General features: G+C 50.4%; 1 protein-coding gene across 3 annotated transcripts; it reads left to right on the plus strand.

Annotated features, from left to right (window-relative positions):
* Nucleotides 1–692: 692 nt before the first annotated feature.
* KIFC1 (kinesin family member C1) lies at nucleotides 693–14935 on the plus strand. 3 transcript variants are annotated; one of them, XM_057555751.1, is made up of 11 exons: nucleotides 693–798; nucleotides 6818–6955; nucleotides 7068–7161; nucleotides 7677–7730; nucleotides 7843–7893; nucleotides 8100–8500; nucleotides 9179–9958; nucleotides 10759–11049; nucleotides 11151–11224; nucleotides 11352–11427; nucleotides 14809–14935. In XM_057555751.1, exons 2-11 carry the CDS (start codon nucleotides 6929–6931, stop codon nucleotides 14851–14853), a joined length of 1893 nt encoding a protein of 630 aa, XP_057411734.1. In that variant the 5' UTR covers nucleotides 693–798; nucleotides 6818–6928; the 3' UTR covers nucleotides 14854–14935. The 3 variants fall into 3 exon arrangements, with proteins under 3 accessions (XP_057411734.1, XP_057411733.1, XP_007186954.2); XM_057555750.1 differs by lacking the exon at nucleotides 693–798 and adding an exon at nucleotides 819–992 and having other exon boundaries at nucleotides 6815–6955; XM_007186892.3 differs by lacking the exon at nucleotides 693–798 and adding an exon at nucleotides 819–992.
* Nucleotides 14936–15766: the final 831 nt, after the last annotated feature.

Genomic DNA, 15766 nt, shown 5'->3' on the forward strand with positions numbered 1-15766 from the left:
ATCATTAAAAGGGATAATGCACGGGTACAGTTAGTCTGAAAAGCATAAAAAATATTCCGTAAACGTAGGCAGTAAGGCCTCCATGGACTCTAGACTCGGAAAGACTCAAGCCAGTTCTCCAGCACCAGTTAACAGCGCCCAGGTACGTAGGCGGTAAGGCGAGGAGGCTGACTGGAGAGAAAAATCCTCTCCTGGGCCTCGAATTCCACCGTCGGGCTTCCATGGAGCGCCAAGCTGTACTCAAGGTCCTTAAGTTTGGTGAGAAATGCCAAAGAGACCGGGGAATGGGCAGACTCAGCCACTCTGACACCCGCATAAGAGATCCAGCATCAACTTCCGGGATCAGTTCTAAGCATCTGGGAGACGTCGTGCACCATCCGCAATCACATCGATCCAGTCGGGACTAACGAGTGCGCTTCCTACCGCCGCCGCTAGGGGGCGCTGGTCCGGCTCCGCACCCCGCACGGGTTCTGTTTGCGCACGCGTGATTCCTTTCCTCCAGCGTCCCCGCCCCCACACGAGTTACGTTAGGGCGGCGTGTTCCCTGCAATTTCTGACGCAGCGAGCGGCGGCCGGGAGCCGAGCGGAAGTCCAGCGCGACTCCAGCTAGAGGAGGGGTGGGGTGAGAAAAGAAACAGTGAGGCCGGAAGTGTGACTAACCCGCCTGCCTCCCTGTGCAGGGGAAGCAGGAACGGGAAGGCGGTGGCCGGGCGGGGTGTGGCCTCGGGAGGTGGAGGGCGCTGCGATTGGCCCTCGGCTGTGGCGGCGGCGACGATTGGCCCCTGAGTGCGGAGCGAGGTGAGCAGGGTAGCGGCCGTTGAAATTCAAAAGTGGCGGGTGTGGCGCCGGGCTGGCAGCGCCGGAGCCCGGAACGCGCGTGCTCTGTGTCGCGAGCGCGCGAGAGAACGCGGGTCCCAGGAGCCCCGGCGCCCTGTCCTCTTCCATTGCGCTTCCCTGGCGTGTGTGGCACGGAGCTGGACATGGAGCCGCAGGTGAGTAGGGGTCGGCGCGGGGACGACAGCTGGCCGCCCCACCCCCCAGTGCTGACGTGCCGGCGGCCTCAGTTCTGCCAGCCTGCAGGGCCAAGGTCGTGCGCCCCCGCACAGTGGAAAGAGATGAGGGGTGGTGAGTGGAGAAGGCAGGGAGCAGCCCCAGGAGTTGGGGGTGGGGGGAGTCTGCCTGCCTTCCCGCAGCTTCAGGGTGTCCCCCACGCCCTTGCTCACTTTCATGTTTCCAGGATTTCCCATTTCGAATTCTCAGGCTTGTCTGAACACGTTCCCACCTGTCCATTCCTACTCACTATTGCAGTGTGAGTTCTGAGATGACCACTAGCTCTAGGGAAGTAGTGTCTGAGGCCAAATCCCTGCTGATGTCCTTTCGTGTCCTCTCTCCTCTTTGCGGCCTCTTCGGGGTGTAGGAAGGGGAGAGGGGGAATGGAGTACTGTGAACTGAAGGACTCCTCATTATCTCTCCTTCCCCAGGTTTTGCAGAGATCTCTGCTCAGTGGGACTGGTTAACTTAATTTCTTCTCTCATCAGTGCCCTGCCGCACCTCACAACCACCTGCAGCCTCCCCTCTCCAGTGGAGAGAGGTGTGTTTGTGACAGTGAGAGTGGGTTGACTTCTGGTGCCAGAAAAGGCCTCCTGCCTGAATCCTCTGTTTACTAGTATTCACATTCAGATTTACCCAAAGTCAGGTTTCAACTTGAAGAGATACTCTTTGTATCCTGCCAGCCAGAGAGCAGAGCAGTGTGATGTGACAATGAAAAAGAATAGAAACCTTCTCATATTTATTCATCACATATTTACTGAGCACCTATTATGTCCTTGGGATGCGGCAGTGAGCAAGCAGAGATCCCTGTCATCATGGAGCTGCCATTCCATGGGGAGACAGGCAATATGTGATAAGTAAATTATATAATGCTGTTAAGAAGGTGATAAGGGCTATGGAGAAAAGGAAAATTTTGAGCAGATTAAGAGAGGGAAGGGAGGCCAGCTGGCAAGATAGACTGTTAAATTGGGTTGTCTTAGTAAGCTCCATTAAGAAGGTGAGAGTTGAATAAAGACTTGAAAGAGGTGAGGGAAACAGGCAAGTAGTTATTAAGATCATTCCAGGCAGAGGGAATCCGATAGAGCAAAGCCACTAGAGTTGTGTAGCAAACCCGAAATGGAATGAGCAACGGGGAAGGTTGTGGGAAGGGATGTCAGGTAACAGAGAAGGGGGTGTTGAACGCATTGCTCCTCAAAGGGGCCGTTGTGAAGACTTTGATTTTTTTTCTCTGAGTGAGATGGGGAATCACTGGATGGTTTTAAGCAAAGAGAGACAAGATCTCTCTTACAATTTAAGATGACCACTCTGGCAGCTGCATTGAGATTAGACTGTAAGGGAGAAAGGATAGAAACAAGGAGAGCTTTTAGGAATGGGGCAGGTTTTCTCAACTTTCACATTATTGACTTCTTATGGGGGGCAGGGGGGATTGTCCTATAAGTTGTCTGTTGTTTAGCAGCATTCCTGGCTTCTCCCCACTAGATGACAGTAGCAACCCCCACCTAATCATGACAAAGTGTCTCCAGACATTGTCAAACGTCCCCTGGGGAGTAAAGTCATCCCTAGTTGAGAACCATCCCTAGTTGAGAACCAGTAGAGTGTGATAATCCAGGTGACAGATGATGGTAACTTGGATCATGGTAGTAGCAGGGGAGGTGGTATTAGGCTTCCAAGTGGAGACATTGAGAAGGTTAGTTCCACATGACTTCAGGGTCAAAGTCTGGCTGGAGACAATAGTTTGGGAGTTGTCAGTATATGAATGGTGTTTAAAGCCATAGGAGTGGCCTAGAGTGTAGATAGAGAATAGAAAGACCACTGTTAAAGTTTGGGGAGATGAAGAGGATCTACCAGGGAGGTAGGAAAACCAGGAGAGGATGGTCTCCCAGGAGCTAAATGAAGTGAGTGTATTAAGGAAGAGAGAGTGATCAGTTGTATCACACGCTGTTGATGGGTCAAGAAACAAAAAGATAAAGAATTGATTTAGCAACACAAGCAGACTTGTGACCTTGAGGGCAGTTTTGGTGGAATGGTGGGAGTGAAAGCCTGACTGGGACAGGGTTAGGAGAGAAAAACTCTTTTTGGTTGGAAGTAATAATAGCATGTATTATATACTGATTGGAATGATCCAGGAGAGAGTGAAAATGATGGTGCAGAGGAGAGAAGGAAGGGTTGCTGGAGTGCTGTTCCTGTGTGGGTGAGGGTGGGAGCGGATGCGCACGTGCAGGAGATTCTTTAGTAGCAGGGCATCCATCTCTGATCCAGGGAAGTGGGTATAGGAGGGGTTCCATGAAAATCTGTTTTTATAGAAGGTTAAGTGCATATGCTTATTGTGGAAAGTTGGGAGTCATCCTGTCTAGCTTTATAGATGGGAGAAAAATAAATACTGTACTCTTAGGAGTTGCCCTGTATAAACAAACCTTTGAACACATTTTCTGAACCCACACAAATTCCAGGGAGGTAGGTCTTTAGTTGATCCACTATGGTAGTGTAGGGAGAACGAAGGGCACAGGTAATTTAAAAATTCAGTGTTTGACCTTGAAATACTTAAAAGAAAAATTTAGTTTTCATACTACATTTGATTAAAGTGAATTAAAATCAGCATTCTTTGTGCACATTTCTGCAGGTGGCAGGAAAAGAGAACACCACCTCCTTTTTTTTTCCTTTTTATTTGTATAGGAGCCAATGGTTTGGATGTATTGCAGTTTATTTGAGCATTTCCCTGCTGGTGGACATCTAATTTCATTCCTTGAAAAATGTATTGAGGGAATTCCCTGGCAGTCCGATGGTTAGGACTCCGTGCTTTCACTGCTGAGGGCGCAGGTTCGATCCCTGGTCGGGGAACTAAGATCCCACAAGCTGTTTGGCGCTGCCAAAAATTAAAAAAAAAAAAATATTGAGTCCTACCATGTAGCAGACATTGTACTGGGCACTCTGGTTCTATAGTTGTGAACAAAACAGGCATGTTCTTGTGATGCTCACAGTCTAATGTAAGGAAAGACAATAAACCAATAAGCTAAAAATTTAAAACCCAGGATATCAAATTGTTTCAGAGTTTTCTCTTTAGTGATGTTCTGTGAACATCCTCAACCTCACTTTCCCAAAGTTGAACTTAGCATCTCTTAAAAATTAGCCCTTCAGGCGCTCTCAGGTCTCTCCATATTATTTCTTACAACTGCATGTGAATCTACAATGGTTTTAAAATGAGAAGTTTAATTAAAAAACAAACAAACCCAGATTTTCCTCCTGTGATCTTGGGAACCAGGGCAGGCTTCTTGGAGTCAGACTGGACTCCATCTCCTTCACTGCCTGACCTCTGGCTACTCCCCCTCCCCACCCACCCGCACGCCAGCTCTGCTTAGCCATCAAACTCTTAGAACATCCCCTCTCAACTGAGTTCCAAGAGAATTAAGATCTAATGCCCTAAGGCATCCTTTGTATCTAATGCATTAACTTCTCTCTGAGGCACCTAGGATGGTAAGAGCTGTTTTTTATATTCTTGGGAGAATTGAGAAAACAGATCATTTTCTGTAGAGCTTAATTCTCTTGTACCCCAGTTTGGAAAGGCTGCCCTAGAAAGTAAGCTCTGGGCAGGCAGGGACTTTACATTCATTACTTTCACCCCAGAGCCTAGAAGAGCAGTCATTCAACAAATCTAGTGCAACAAATCCTTGTTGAATGGATGAATGAAGGAATGACGCCATCCCTCTGCTGTGATAACCCTCATCTTCTATTTCCATTCATTCTTTGCATTGCACACAGTTCACTTTTTCAGTAAAGATCGAGTCATACTATTCTCATGTTTAAAAATCATCAGTGTCCCTCTTGTCTTCAGTAGACCCCGGATTCCTTATCATGGCATACCACTGCCACAGTCTTTCCCTTCTACCTCTCTTCTCCTCTCCCCACTTTCTATGCACATCCCTTTGTTCACTTGAACAGAATAATTTGTCATTCCTTACAAGTCCCTCTCCTTGCTTTCTGCTTGGAATGCTCCTCATTGGCCCAAGCCCATCAAGCCAACTCTTCCTCATCTTCAAGGCTTGGCCTAAAAATACTTTGTAGAATTGTGTCTGACACTCTCCCCATCTAAACTGGATGCCCACCCCCTCCTTTGGGATCCTTTTATGATAGCACTTGGTAAAGATTTAATCATCTCTTTAAATGCTTCGCTTGCCTACTGTCCTGTCACAATCTTGAGGGCAGGGACCACGTCTGTTACTCCAGAATCCAGATCATTTCCTGGCATGTAATAGGCACTTTGTAAATATTGAATGAATGAAGTAAACTGAAGGGCAGAGAGAGATTGGCCTTGGAATTAATAGTTACCTATAGTGAAAATCAGAAGTTGATCTATACATTGTGCTTTCCTGATGGTGGGATAGGAGTAGGGTGACCACTTGTCCTGGTTTGCATAGGAATGACCTGGTTTTAGCACTGAAATGCTGTGTCCCAAGAAACCTCTCAGTTCTTGGCAAACCAGAATAGTTGGTCATCCTATGTAGGAGTAACCATAGGGTGGGCATGATCCCCAGGCACTGAACTGGGCTGCTTAGAGGAGAGGATCTTTCTTTCCCACGCCCCTACTTCATACCTGTACTTCGGTGGTCTTCAGACTGGTCATGCCCCTGCTTCCTCGTCTTCCCCATGCAAGTCAGCCTACTTACACCTCATTATTATTAATTTATTTATTTATAAATTTATTTATTTTTGGCTGCATTGGGTCTTCGTTGCAGCGCATGGGCTTTCTGTAGTTGTAGTGACCAGGGGCTACTCTTCGTTGCTGTGCGCGGGCTTCTCATTGTGGTGGTTTCTCTTGTTGCAGAGCACAGTCTCTAGGTGCGCGGGCTTCAGTAGTTGTGGCTCGCGGGCTCTAGAGCACAGGCTCAGTAGTTGTGGCTCATGGACTTAGTTGTTCCGCTGCATGTGGGATCTTCCTGGACCAGGGCTTGAACGCGTGTCCCCTGCATTGGCAGGTGGATTCTTAACCAGTGTGCCAACAGGGAAGTCCCTATTATTATTTATAATAGGCTCTTTTGTATGTTTTTCACATGCCTGATCAGAAACTGTATCTGGCTCTCCATATATGTAGGGCTAAAGCTTAAACTCCTTAGCTTGGCATCAATGCCCTATGAGACAGTGTGGTCAAGTGGTTACAAACATGGCCTCCAGAACCAGACTGTCTAGATTCTAACCCTGGCTTTGCTTTTTATTCACTGATGACTTTAGACCAGCTAGTTTACCTCTCAGCCTTCCTTCCCTCATCTGCAAAATGAGGCTAATAATAGCTCCTCCTTAGTGGGCTGGGAGGTTTAAGTCAGTTGATACAGATAAAGCATTTGAAACAGTTCCTAATAAATGTTACCTGCTCCTCCTGCCCAGTCTTCAACCTTATTCTTCCAACTCGCTCCCTTGTTTATGATCTCAGCTTTACCTAAAAGGGCGTAGTGGTTTCCCAGCTGTACCATGTGCAAGCTTAAGGTTTTGCCTTCTGAAAGAAGTGTTCCTTTTCCCTGCTTTTTTAAGTACTGCCCTTAAACTTAGCTGAAATTCAGCATCTGTCCAGCTATTCCCTTAGGGATTGTGTTACGTCCCACCTCTCTCCATGGTTTTTAGACGGCACATCATCTGTGAGCCGCAGTTTGTGGCACAAGAGGTACTCATATAATGCTTGTTGGTGCTGATGAGAATTAGGCTGGGGGGCCATAAACGGGAGTTCTTGGGACATTTGGGCCACAGGGTATTGTCTGAAGGGTCTCTCTCTTCCCAGCAGAGGTCCCCCTTGTTGGAAGTGAAGGGGAACATAGAGCTGAAGAGAGCCCTGGCCAAGGCCCCTTCCCGGCTCCCTCTTCCGGGAAGCAGGCTGAAGAGGGGTCCTGACCAGATGGAGGAGGACTTGGAGCCTGAGAAAGTGAGCTGGGTTTGGAAATCCATGTATGTTTGTGTGTGTCTGTGTGTGTGTGTATAAAACCATCAGAGAGGGTAACTATGGACTCTGCCCCCCCATCCTTGTCTTTCCCCAGAAAAGGACACGAGGCCTGGGCACCAAAGTTGCCACGTCCCGCCCCAGAGCAACGGCCCTCACCACTGTGCCACAGACACAAGGCCAGACCGCAGGTGGGCTCCAGGGCACAAAGTCCAGTTCTCTTCAACTCACTTCTTTCTTTTTCTTTTCTTTCAATCTTAGCTTATTTTGAATAGGTAATATGTTTCACTTGTTTCAAAATTCCAAAGGCACAGAAGTTGTTATACAGTGAAAAATCTCCCTCCTGCCCATGTTCCCCAGGCACCCAGTACCCCGCCAGGGGCAACTGTGAGTCCTTCCAGGGATGTTCTGTGGGTTTGCAAGCAAATATGGGCGTGTTCCCCAACATGTTTTACACACATGCTAGCGTACTTTACACCTGGTTCTGCCCCCTTGCTCTTTTTGCTTGTCTTGGTTCAACTTGTTTCTTGGCTTGTTGGTCCTAGGAAGGATATCTCTAGGAGTTGGTCAGATTTAAGGAAAGAAGGAAGTTATCTTATTTCTTCTAATCCTCTGAAAAAGCAGCTCCTCTGCCTTCAGCCCAGCCAGAGTACATGCCACCCTGAGAATCATGACTCTGCTTTTCCTCTCTCCAATCTCCCGACAGTGCCGAAAGTTCCCAGGAAGACAGGACCCCGATGTTCCACAGCTGTCGCCACAGGTAACAATGCTTAAGAGCTGGGGCCGAGAAGGAATTGGGGGTAAAGGGAGAAGGATGGAGGTGGAGGGACCCTGATGCTATAATTCCTTATGTCACCTCCCCAATTCTCTAGTGCTGAAGAATCAGAAGCCAGGCCCTGCTGTTCCTGCCCAGAAGCCTGGCAGTAGGTGACAAATATAATCCTTGGGTGAGAGGCTGGGATAGGGAAGAGGAGGTGGTGAGTACCCAGAAAAATCCTTTTGGTCTCTTCCCTGTCTGAAGAAGAAGGAGATGGAGGGTCAGGTGTGAGGCCCTAAAGGCTAGGAGGGAGGAGAGAGCGAGACAGAGCCAAGAGTTCCCTGACCTTTGTCTTTTCTGTGCCCATCTTAGCAACAGCTGCTCCTCCTGTGGTGGGAAGGAAGAAACCCAGCAAACGTCCGGCCTGGGACTTAAAGGGTCAGTTATGTGACCTAAACGCAGAGCTGAAATGCTGCCGTGAGAGGACCCAGTTGTTGGACCAGGAGAACCAACAGCTGCGGAACCAGCTCAGGGAGGCCCAGCAACAGGCCACGGAACTGGGGGCAGAGCGCAGGACACTGGAAGAGGAGTTGGCCAGGATGCGTGCGCAGGCTGAGCAGGGCCAACGGGAGCTGGGGAACCTGAGTGCCCGGGTCCTGGAGCTGGAAGAGCGGCTGGGCACGCAGGAGGGCTTAGTGCAAGAGCTCCAGAAAGAACAGCTGGAATTGCAGGAGGAGCGGAGGGGACTGGCTGCCCGGCTGGAGGAGCAGGAGGTAAGGGCCAGCTTCGCGCCAAATGCTGACCCTTCTTTCTAGGTTGCCTGGAAGTCAGTTTGGGCTTCGAATCCCTGACCACCTCTCACTGGCAGTACACCTCCGTTCACTACCCTGCTCCCCCGTCGCCCCCACCCCCCGCCCACTCCTGACTCTGTCTTGCTTTCTGCCCCACTTCACCCTATCCTGACTCTGTTTCTGTATCTCCCCCGGGTCTGTGTCGCCTCTACTTCTCCACCCCCTTTCTTCTTTCTCTCTTTTCCTGATAAAAATTCCCACGCATTCTCTCTCCTTCTTCTCATCCATTTGACTCCTTGGCGAGCACCAACTAGATTGCATTACTTGTAGTCTCTCAAATGACTCGATTCTCAATTCAGGGCATTTTGCATATACACGTCCCTCTTTGTGGAGTATTCTTTCTGCACTCCATCCTTCCCTTGGTCCACTCCCATACTTTTGGGTGTCAGCCTAGATATCATCCTCCTTGTGCCCCTTCTGGATGCTCCCATGGCACTCCCTATTCTAGTACTATGATTCCTATTTCCGTATCTCTTTCTTTACCAGACTGTGAAGTCCTTGGGGGCAGGGCCCAGCCCACCTCCCACCCTCGCATCCCATCATGACTTGTTCTTATTCTTGGTTGCATCTCACCCTCTGTGTCTGCTCTGTTCTGGACAGGGGAGGCTACAGGCATCAGAAGCTGCTCTGTCGGGCAGCCAAGCGGAGGTGGCATCCCTGCGCCAGGAGGCTGCAGCCCAGGCGGCCTTACTGGCTAAGCGGGAAGAACGTCTCCATGGGCTCGAGATGGAGCGCCGGCGGCTACACAACCAGCTGCAGGAACTCAAAGGCAATGTCCGTGTCTTCTGCCGGGTCCGCCCCGTCCTTCCAGGGGAGTCCACCCCACCCTCTGGCTTCCTGCTATTTCCCTCTGGCCCCAGCGGGCCCTCCGACCCTCCAACCCGGCTCAGCCTCTCCCGGTCTGACGAGCGGCGTGGGACCCTGAGTGGGGCGCCAGCCGCCCCCACCCGCCATGACTTCTCCTTTGACCGGGTATTCCCACCAGGGAGTGGACAGGACGAAGTGTTTGAAGAGATTTCCATGCTTGTCCAGTCAGCCCTGGATGGCTACCCAGTATGCATCTTTGCCTATGGCCAGACAGGCAGCGGCAAGACCTTCACCATGGAGGGTGGGCCTGGGGGAGACCCCCAGGTGGAGGGGCTGATCCCTCGGGCCCTGCGGCACCTCTTCTCTGTGGCCCAGGAGCTAAGTGGCCAGGGCTGGACCTACAGCTTTGTGGCAAGTTACGTAGAGATCTACAATGAGACTGTCCGAGACCTGCTGGCCACTGGGACCCGGAAGGGCCATGGGGGTGAGTGTGAGATTCGCCGGGCAGGGCCGGGGAGCGAGGAGCTTACTGTCACCAACGCCCGATATGTTCCTGTCTCCTGTGAGAGAGAGGTAAGCGCTGAGGGGCACTAGGCCTGGACACTGGGGAGGCATGGGCAGGGTGACAAGGATGGAGGTGGACGAGCAGGGGCAGGAGAACGTTAAGGATGAGGAAGGGTGAGTGGTGAGGGTAGGTTGCACATTCAGTTTTGGCTGGTGGGCTATGAGGTGCATCTGCCTTTGTGGAACCAAGGAGTGGAGAGAAGTGATGGGCCTGCTGAAGCAGGTGCCACTGGGCCCTGCCCGTCAGTCTCAGGTCTCACCTCTGCCCACTCTTCTTGCTCAGTTCATGACATCCATGCTGGCCTCCTGGCTGTTCCTCAGCCTGCTCGTCACACCCTCAGATCAGGGCCTTTGCACATGCTGTCTCCTTTGCCAGAACATTCCTGCTCCTCTCCTGGAAGGGCTTGCTCCCTCACTTAAGATTTTAAGGCATTGAGGCCATCCCTGGCCATCCTTTTTTTTTTTCCCTAACTTTTGGCCGCACTGCACAGCTTGTGAGATCTTAGTTCCCCAACCAGGGATTGAACCCGGGCCCCGGCAGTGAAAGCACAGAGTCCTAACCACTAGACCACCAGGGAATTCCCGCTGGCCATCCTTTCTAAAATTGCAACCGTCACCCTCACACACTATTTTTCTGTTTTATTTTACTCCTTAGTACTCTCGGACACACTGTGTATTTTACTTATTCTTTTGCTGGCTAGAAAGAAAGCATCAGGAGGGCAGGTGCTGAGTCTTGCTCATCGCCTTACCTGACCTAGCTATGCACTGACTTCTGCCTGCCTTTGCCTCTTGCTGCTCTCCATCCCCAGGTGGAGGCCCTGCTCCATCTGGCCCGCCAGAACCGGGCTGTGGCCCGCACAGCCCAGAATGAGCGATCGTCACGAAGTCACAGCGTGTTCCAGCTGCAGATCTCTGGGGAGCATGCTGGCCGAGGCCTGCAGTGCGCAGCCCCCCTCAGCCTTGTGGACCTGGCTGGGAGTGAGCGGCTAGACCCTGGCTTGGCCCTCGGCCCTGGGGAGCGGGAACGCCTTCGGGAAACGCAGGCCATTAACAGCAGCCTGTCCACGCTGGGGCTGGTCATCATGGCCTTGAGCAACAAGGTAGTAATGGGGGTGGGGGCAGGCGGACCCCAGGGAGAGGTTGGGGCTGGCCATGCTGAACCCAGCCCTGTCCTAACCACCTGTCCCCCGCAACCCTCTAGGAGTCCCACGTGCCTTACCGGAACAGCAAGCTGACCTACCTGCTGCAGAACTCTCTGGGCGGCAGCGCTAAGATGTGAGGGGAAGGGGTGGGCTGGGAACCACAATGTTGGGGTCAGGGTGGGGGAGGCAACACCATGAAGACCTGGTCCAGGCTCTGCCCAGCCACTGATGCTGGGGCTTGGCCCCCTCTCTCTCCACAGGCTCATGTTTGTGAACATTTCCCCCCTGGAAGAGAACGTCTCCGAGTCCCTCAACTCCCTACGCTTTGCCTCCAAGGTGCGGTCACTACCAGTCCCATCCCTGTCAGGCCTCCTGGGGATTATATAGGCTTCTCCACCCCTACCCTGCTGTCCTTCAGACCAGGGGGCACGGTTCATCCAGAATGGATGTACATTTGCCAGGCATCTGGGGCACTACCTACGTGGATCCTTTTTTTTTTTTTTTTTTTTAACTATTGACTTTTGGGGGTTTTTAATTAAGTTTTTAAAAATAGGTAGTTGAAAGGTCAAAACTATATCAATAGAAAGCTATATACAACAAGTGAGATTTAACCACCGCCCCGTCCTCAATTCTCCCCACTTGCCCTAGTAATCATTTTCATCATTTATCATTTTACTTATCCTTCCAATGTTTCTTTTTGCAAATACAAGCAACATGCATGGGTTTTACCTCCTTCTTATGTAAGACATCTCTTCTCCCCCTCTCATATATTATGTTGTCCCGTGCTTTTTTTTTTCTCTTTTTGATTAACAAGACAGCCCCAGGATTATTCCCCACTAGCACAGAGATGATCCCATTATTTTTACATCTGCCTAGGACTCCACTGTGTGGATGCACCAAAGTTTATCCACCAGTTCCCTCTACTGGACACTTGGATTGTTTCCACCCTTTTACTATTACAAACAAGGCCATGTTGGCTAACTTTGTACATTATCATTTTATATTTGTTTAGTTACATCTAACTATCTAGGGGGAGATTCCTTGAAATAGAATTTCTGGATCAAAGACGTACAGGTTTTTCAGACTATTCCAAATAGTGTGAATTCAGGCTCCAATCCCCACGAAGATCAGCTGTGTCCATGGCCATGAATTCTCTAGGAGACTTAAGCTCCCTCTACTAGAGTTAAGTCAGGATGTTTCTTTTTTTTTTTTTTAGAAATTCACGGTCTTTTATTTATTTATTTATGACTGTGTTGAGTCTTCGTTTCTGTGCGAGGGCTTTCTCTAGTTGCGGCAAGTGGGGACCACTCTTCATCGCGGTGCGCGGGCCTCTCACCGTTGCGGCCTCTCTTGTTGCGGAGCACAGGCTCCAGACGCGCAGGCTCAGCAATTGTGGCTCACGGGCCCAGCTGCTCCGTGGCATGTGGGATCCTCCCAGACCAGGGCTCGAACCCGTGTCCCCTGCATTGGCAGGCAGATTCTCAACCACTGCGCCACCAGGGAAGCCCAGGATGTTTCTTTACTGTCTGCCTCCAGAGAGTAATTTTTTCCTCTGGTTACTTGTTTTCCTGAGGGTATATATAGCCCTACGATGTGTTCTGGCTTTATTCGGGGTCTCTGATCATGTGTGCCCTTCTGCACTCTTGCTGCCATGGTAGTAGTCAGCCACCTTAGCACCCTGCCCTGGTCTTCTACTTTAATCAGGATTTCCCTTGCAAGCTTGCAAGTTCAAGTAAAGTTCTTTTTTTTTTTTTTTTTAAGTTTATTTATTTTTGGCTGCTTTGGGTCTTCATTGCTGCGTGTGGGCTTTCTCTGGTTGCGGCGAGCGGGGGCTGCGCAGGCTTCTTATTGCGGTGGCTTCTCGTTGTGGGAGCATGGGCTCTAGGCGCACGGGCTTCAGTAGTTGTGGCTCGTGGGCTCTGGGTGCACAGGCTTCAGTACTTGTGGTGCAGGGGCTTAGTTGCTTTGCGGCAAGTGGGATCTGCCCGGACCAGGGCTCAAACCCGTGTCCCCTGCATTGGCAGGTGGATTTTTAACCTCTGCGCCACCAGGGAAGTCCCCAAGTAAAGTTCTATCAACATCATTAACACCCAACAACATGAACTCTTTAATATCCTCTAATACCCAGTTGATGTTGAATTTCCCGATTGTCTCAGAAATGCCTTTTATACATTAGGTTTGCTCTGTTCAGGATCAAAGCAAGGGCCGCCCATTTCATTTGGTTGAAATTGTCTCGAGTTTCTTTTTAAATTTTTATTTATTTATGGCTGCATTGGGTCTTCGTTGCTGTGCGTGGGCTTTCTCTAGCTGTGGCGAGCCGGGGCTACTCTTCATTGCAGTGCGCGGGCTTCTCACTGTGGTGGCTTCTCTTGTTGCGGAGCACGGGATCTAGGTGCGCGGGCTTCAGTAGTTGTGGCACATGGGCTTAGTTGCTCCACAGCACGTGGGATCTTCCCGGACTAGGGCTTGAACCCGTGTGCCCTGCGTTGGCAGGCGGATTCTTAACCACTGCGCCACCAGGGAAGTCCGAGTTTCTTTTAATCTATAATAATCTCATCCCCTTTTATAGCATTTATTTGTTGAAGAAGTAGGGTCATTTGTCCTATAGAATATACCATATTCTAGATTTTGGCTGGTTGCTTCCTCTTTCCTTCACAATTTTTGTAGATTTAGAGGCTTGATTTGAATCAGGTTTAAATTTCGTGGGAAAAAAACTTCGATGGTGTGATACACTTTCTATTGCATCGTATCAGGAGGCACCTAGTATCTAGTTGTTCCACTTTTTTTCCCCCTCCCCCTAATTGTTCCACTTTTAATGATATAAAAATTGATCATTGGATTTGGGTATTGTCAGCCTGATCTATCCATTTAAACACTCCCTATCAACTTTTTCCCCTAGTGATTTTATCAGTGATGCTATCTAGATCTATTATTAGGGAGTTTTTAAATGGTGATTTTTTTAAAATGGTGATTTTCTAATTTTCTCAGTTCTACATTTATTAATCACAATTCTGTAAATAACTCCCCCTTGCCATCTATTTGGTTATTCTGAAATTCAGTCCATATAGGTAAGATAGGATAAATGCTAGATTCTTTATCAATTTTCAGTATTATAAGTTGGTATCCTGGCAACTTTCAAAGGTGAACAGTGAGTTTTTATCCAGGAGGTAACATCTTACAGATGCTTGTACTTTTGGTATATATCCTTTGCGGTCATTATTCTTTCTGATGCTCAAATTGCCCATCTTTGGCCAGTGGAATCTCCACCTTGGCTCCTGTGTCCTTTAGATAGGTCCCCAGTAGTCTTTACTCCAGATCCATCTTGTACATTTCCTCCCCTAGGCTTGGAATCATTAATTTTCCAAATAGCCTTGGTTCCTAAATTTGTGTTGTTCTTGTTTTATCTAGCTTATTAAGCATTAGTGTTGGGAGGGCTTTGGGGGTGTCTAGTCCGAGGTACTGCTAGAAACAGAAGCTCCTCTCTCTGCTCCTGTGTGGGGCTTTTGTCCCTTCTCAGGCCTTTCCTCCTCTTCCAGACCTAGAATACCTCGTGGGCATGGGAGAACTGAGACCAGCCTGAACCTCCTTTCAGAGCCCTTATTTTAGGATTCTCTGAGGGCAGCCCTAATATTGGGGGTTGGGAGGTGATTTGGAGAAAACTGTTCTTTTGGTTACTCTGAAAACTTTACTTTGTTTGTCTAAACCCCCTGCCCGCAGGTGAACCAGTGTGTTATTGGTACTGCCCAGGCCAACAGGAAATGAAGATGGATCTAGATTTTGTGTGTGTGTGTGTGTGAGACACACGGGGAAGGGGGTGCGGTGGGGGGTGCTTTATTGGGAGGGGGGCACTGTGATACCTGGGCCTATGAAATAAAGAAGAGGGTTTTTTGTTTTTGTTTTTTTTTTAATAAAGGTTTTATTAGCGGTTGCCCAATAAGGGAGATATTTTTCATACCTGTAAAGATGGAAACTGTGGATCTTCCATTCTGCCAAGCATTTGTGTGTGTTGCGCGGGGTTAGGGCTTCGGCTTTTCTCCCTAACAGACAATCCCCGGAGTGGGGTGGCCTCCAGCTCCCATACCCTGCCCCCGTCGTCCACGCCTAGGAGTTGCCCACTAGGTATCCACAGTCACTAGTTGTGTTTCCCCTTTGCCAAAGGCCACCCCAGCCCGGGGCAGGAACTCCTCTGGCGAGTGTGGGAAGGTAGGAACCCGAGCCCAGGGGCGTGCCTGGCGCTCCCTCCCACAAACTGCTGGCTCTTTCCTCCCGCTCTTTCCCTGCCTTCCCGTTCGAACCGCCGGGGCTGGCCCCGCCCGCTGCCCATTGGCTGGCTCTCGGCGGCGTCACCGCCTCGGTACTAGCCCTCCCGGTCCGTGGGCCCGCCTTGGAAGCGCGGGGCGGGACGCAAGCACCGACTCCCTCGCGCCAACCGCCGAGGGCCACCGCCCCGTAAAGGAGAGGCTGGGTCCTCCCAGGTGCCGCGCGCGCGGGAGGGGTCACGCGTGCGCAGAAGCGCGGCGACGGTGGGCGGGGGGGGGCAGCTAGGCACAGCGAGGGCGGGGCCGGAGCAAAGGCGGGGGGAGGGCGGGGCACTCGAGGGAGGAGGGCGTGGCGGGGGCAATGAGAAGGGTGAGTGGAGGGCGGGGTCGTGAACTAGGGCTCGGGGGGTGGGACT

Source organism: Balaenoptera acutorostrata, chromosome 10 (genome assembly GCF_949987535.1).
Source record: "Balaenoptera acutorostrata chromosome 10, mBalAcu1.1, whole genome shotgun sequence".
NCBI classification, from domain to species: Eukaryota; Metazoa; Chordata; class Mammalia; order Artiodactyla; family Balaenopteridae; genus Balaenoptera; species Balaenoptera acutorostrata.

Excerpts from the sequence above, each read along its gene's own strand:
- KIFC1 (XM_057555750.1), top strand. Across the intron at positions 9,959-10,758 it reads CTGTCTCCTGTGAGAGAGAG|GTGGAGGCCCTGCTCCATCT; the intron begins GTAAGCGCTGAG and ends CTCCATCCCCAG. Across the intron at positions 11,428-14,808 it reads CCCTACGCTTTGCCTCCAAG|GTGAACCAGTGTGTTATTGG; the intron begins GTGCGGTCACTA and ends CCCTGCCCGCAG.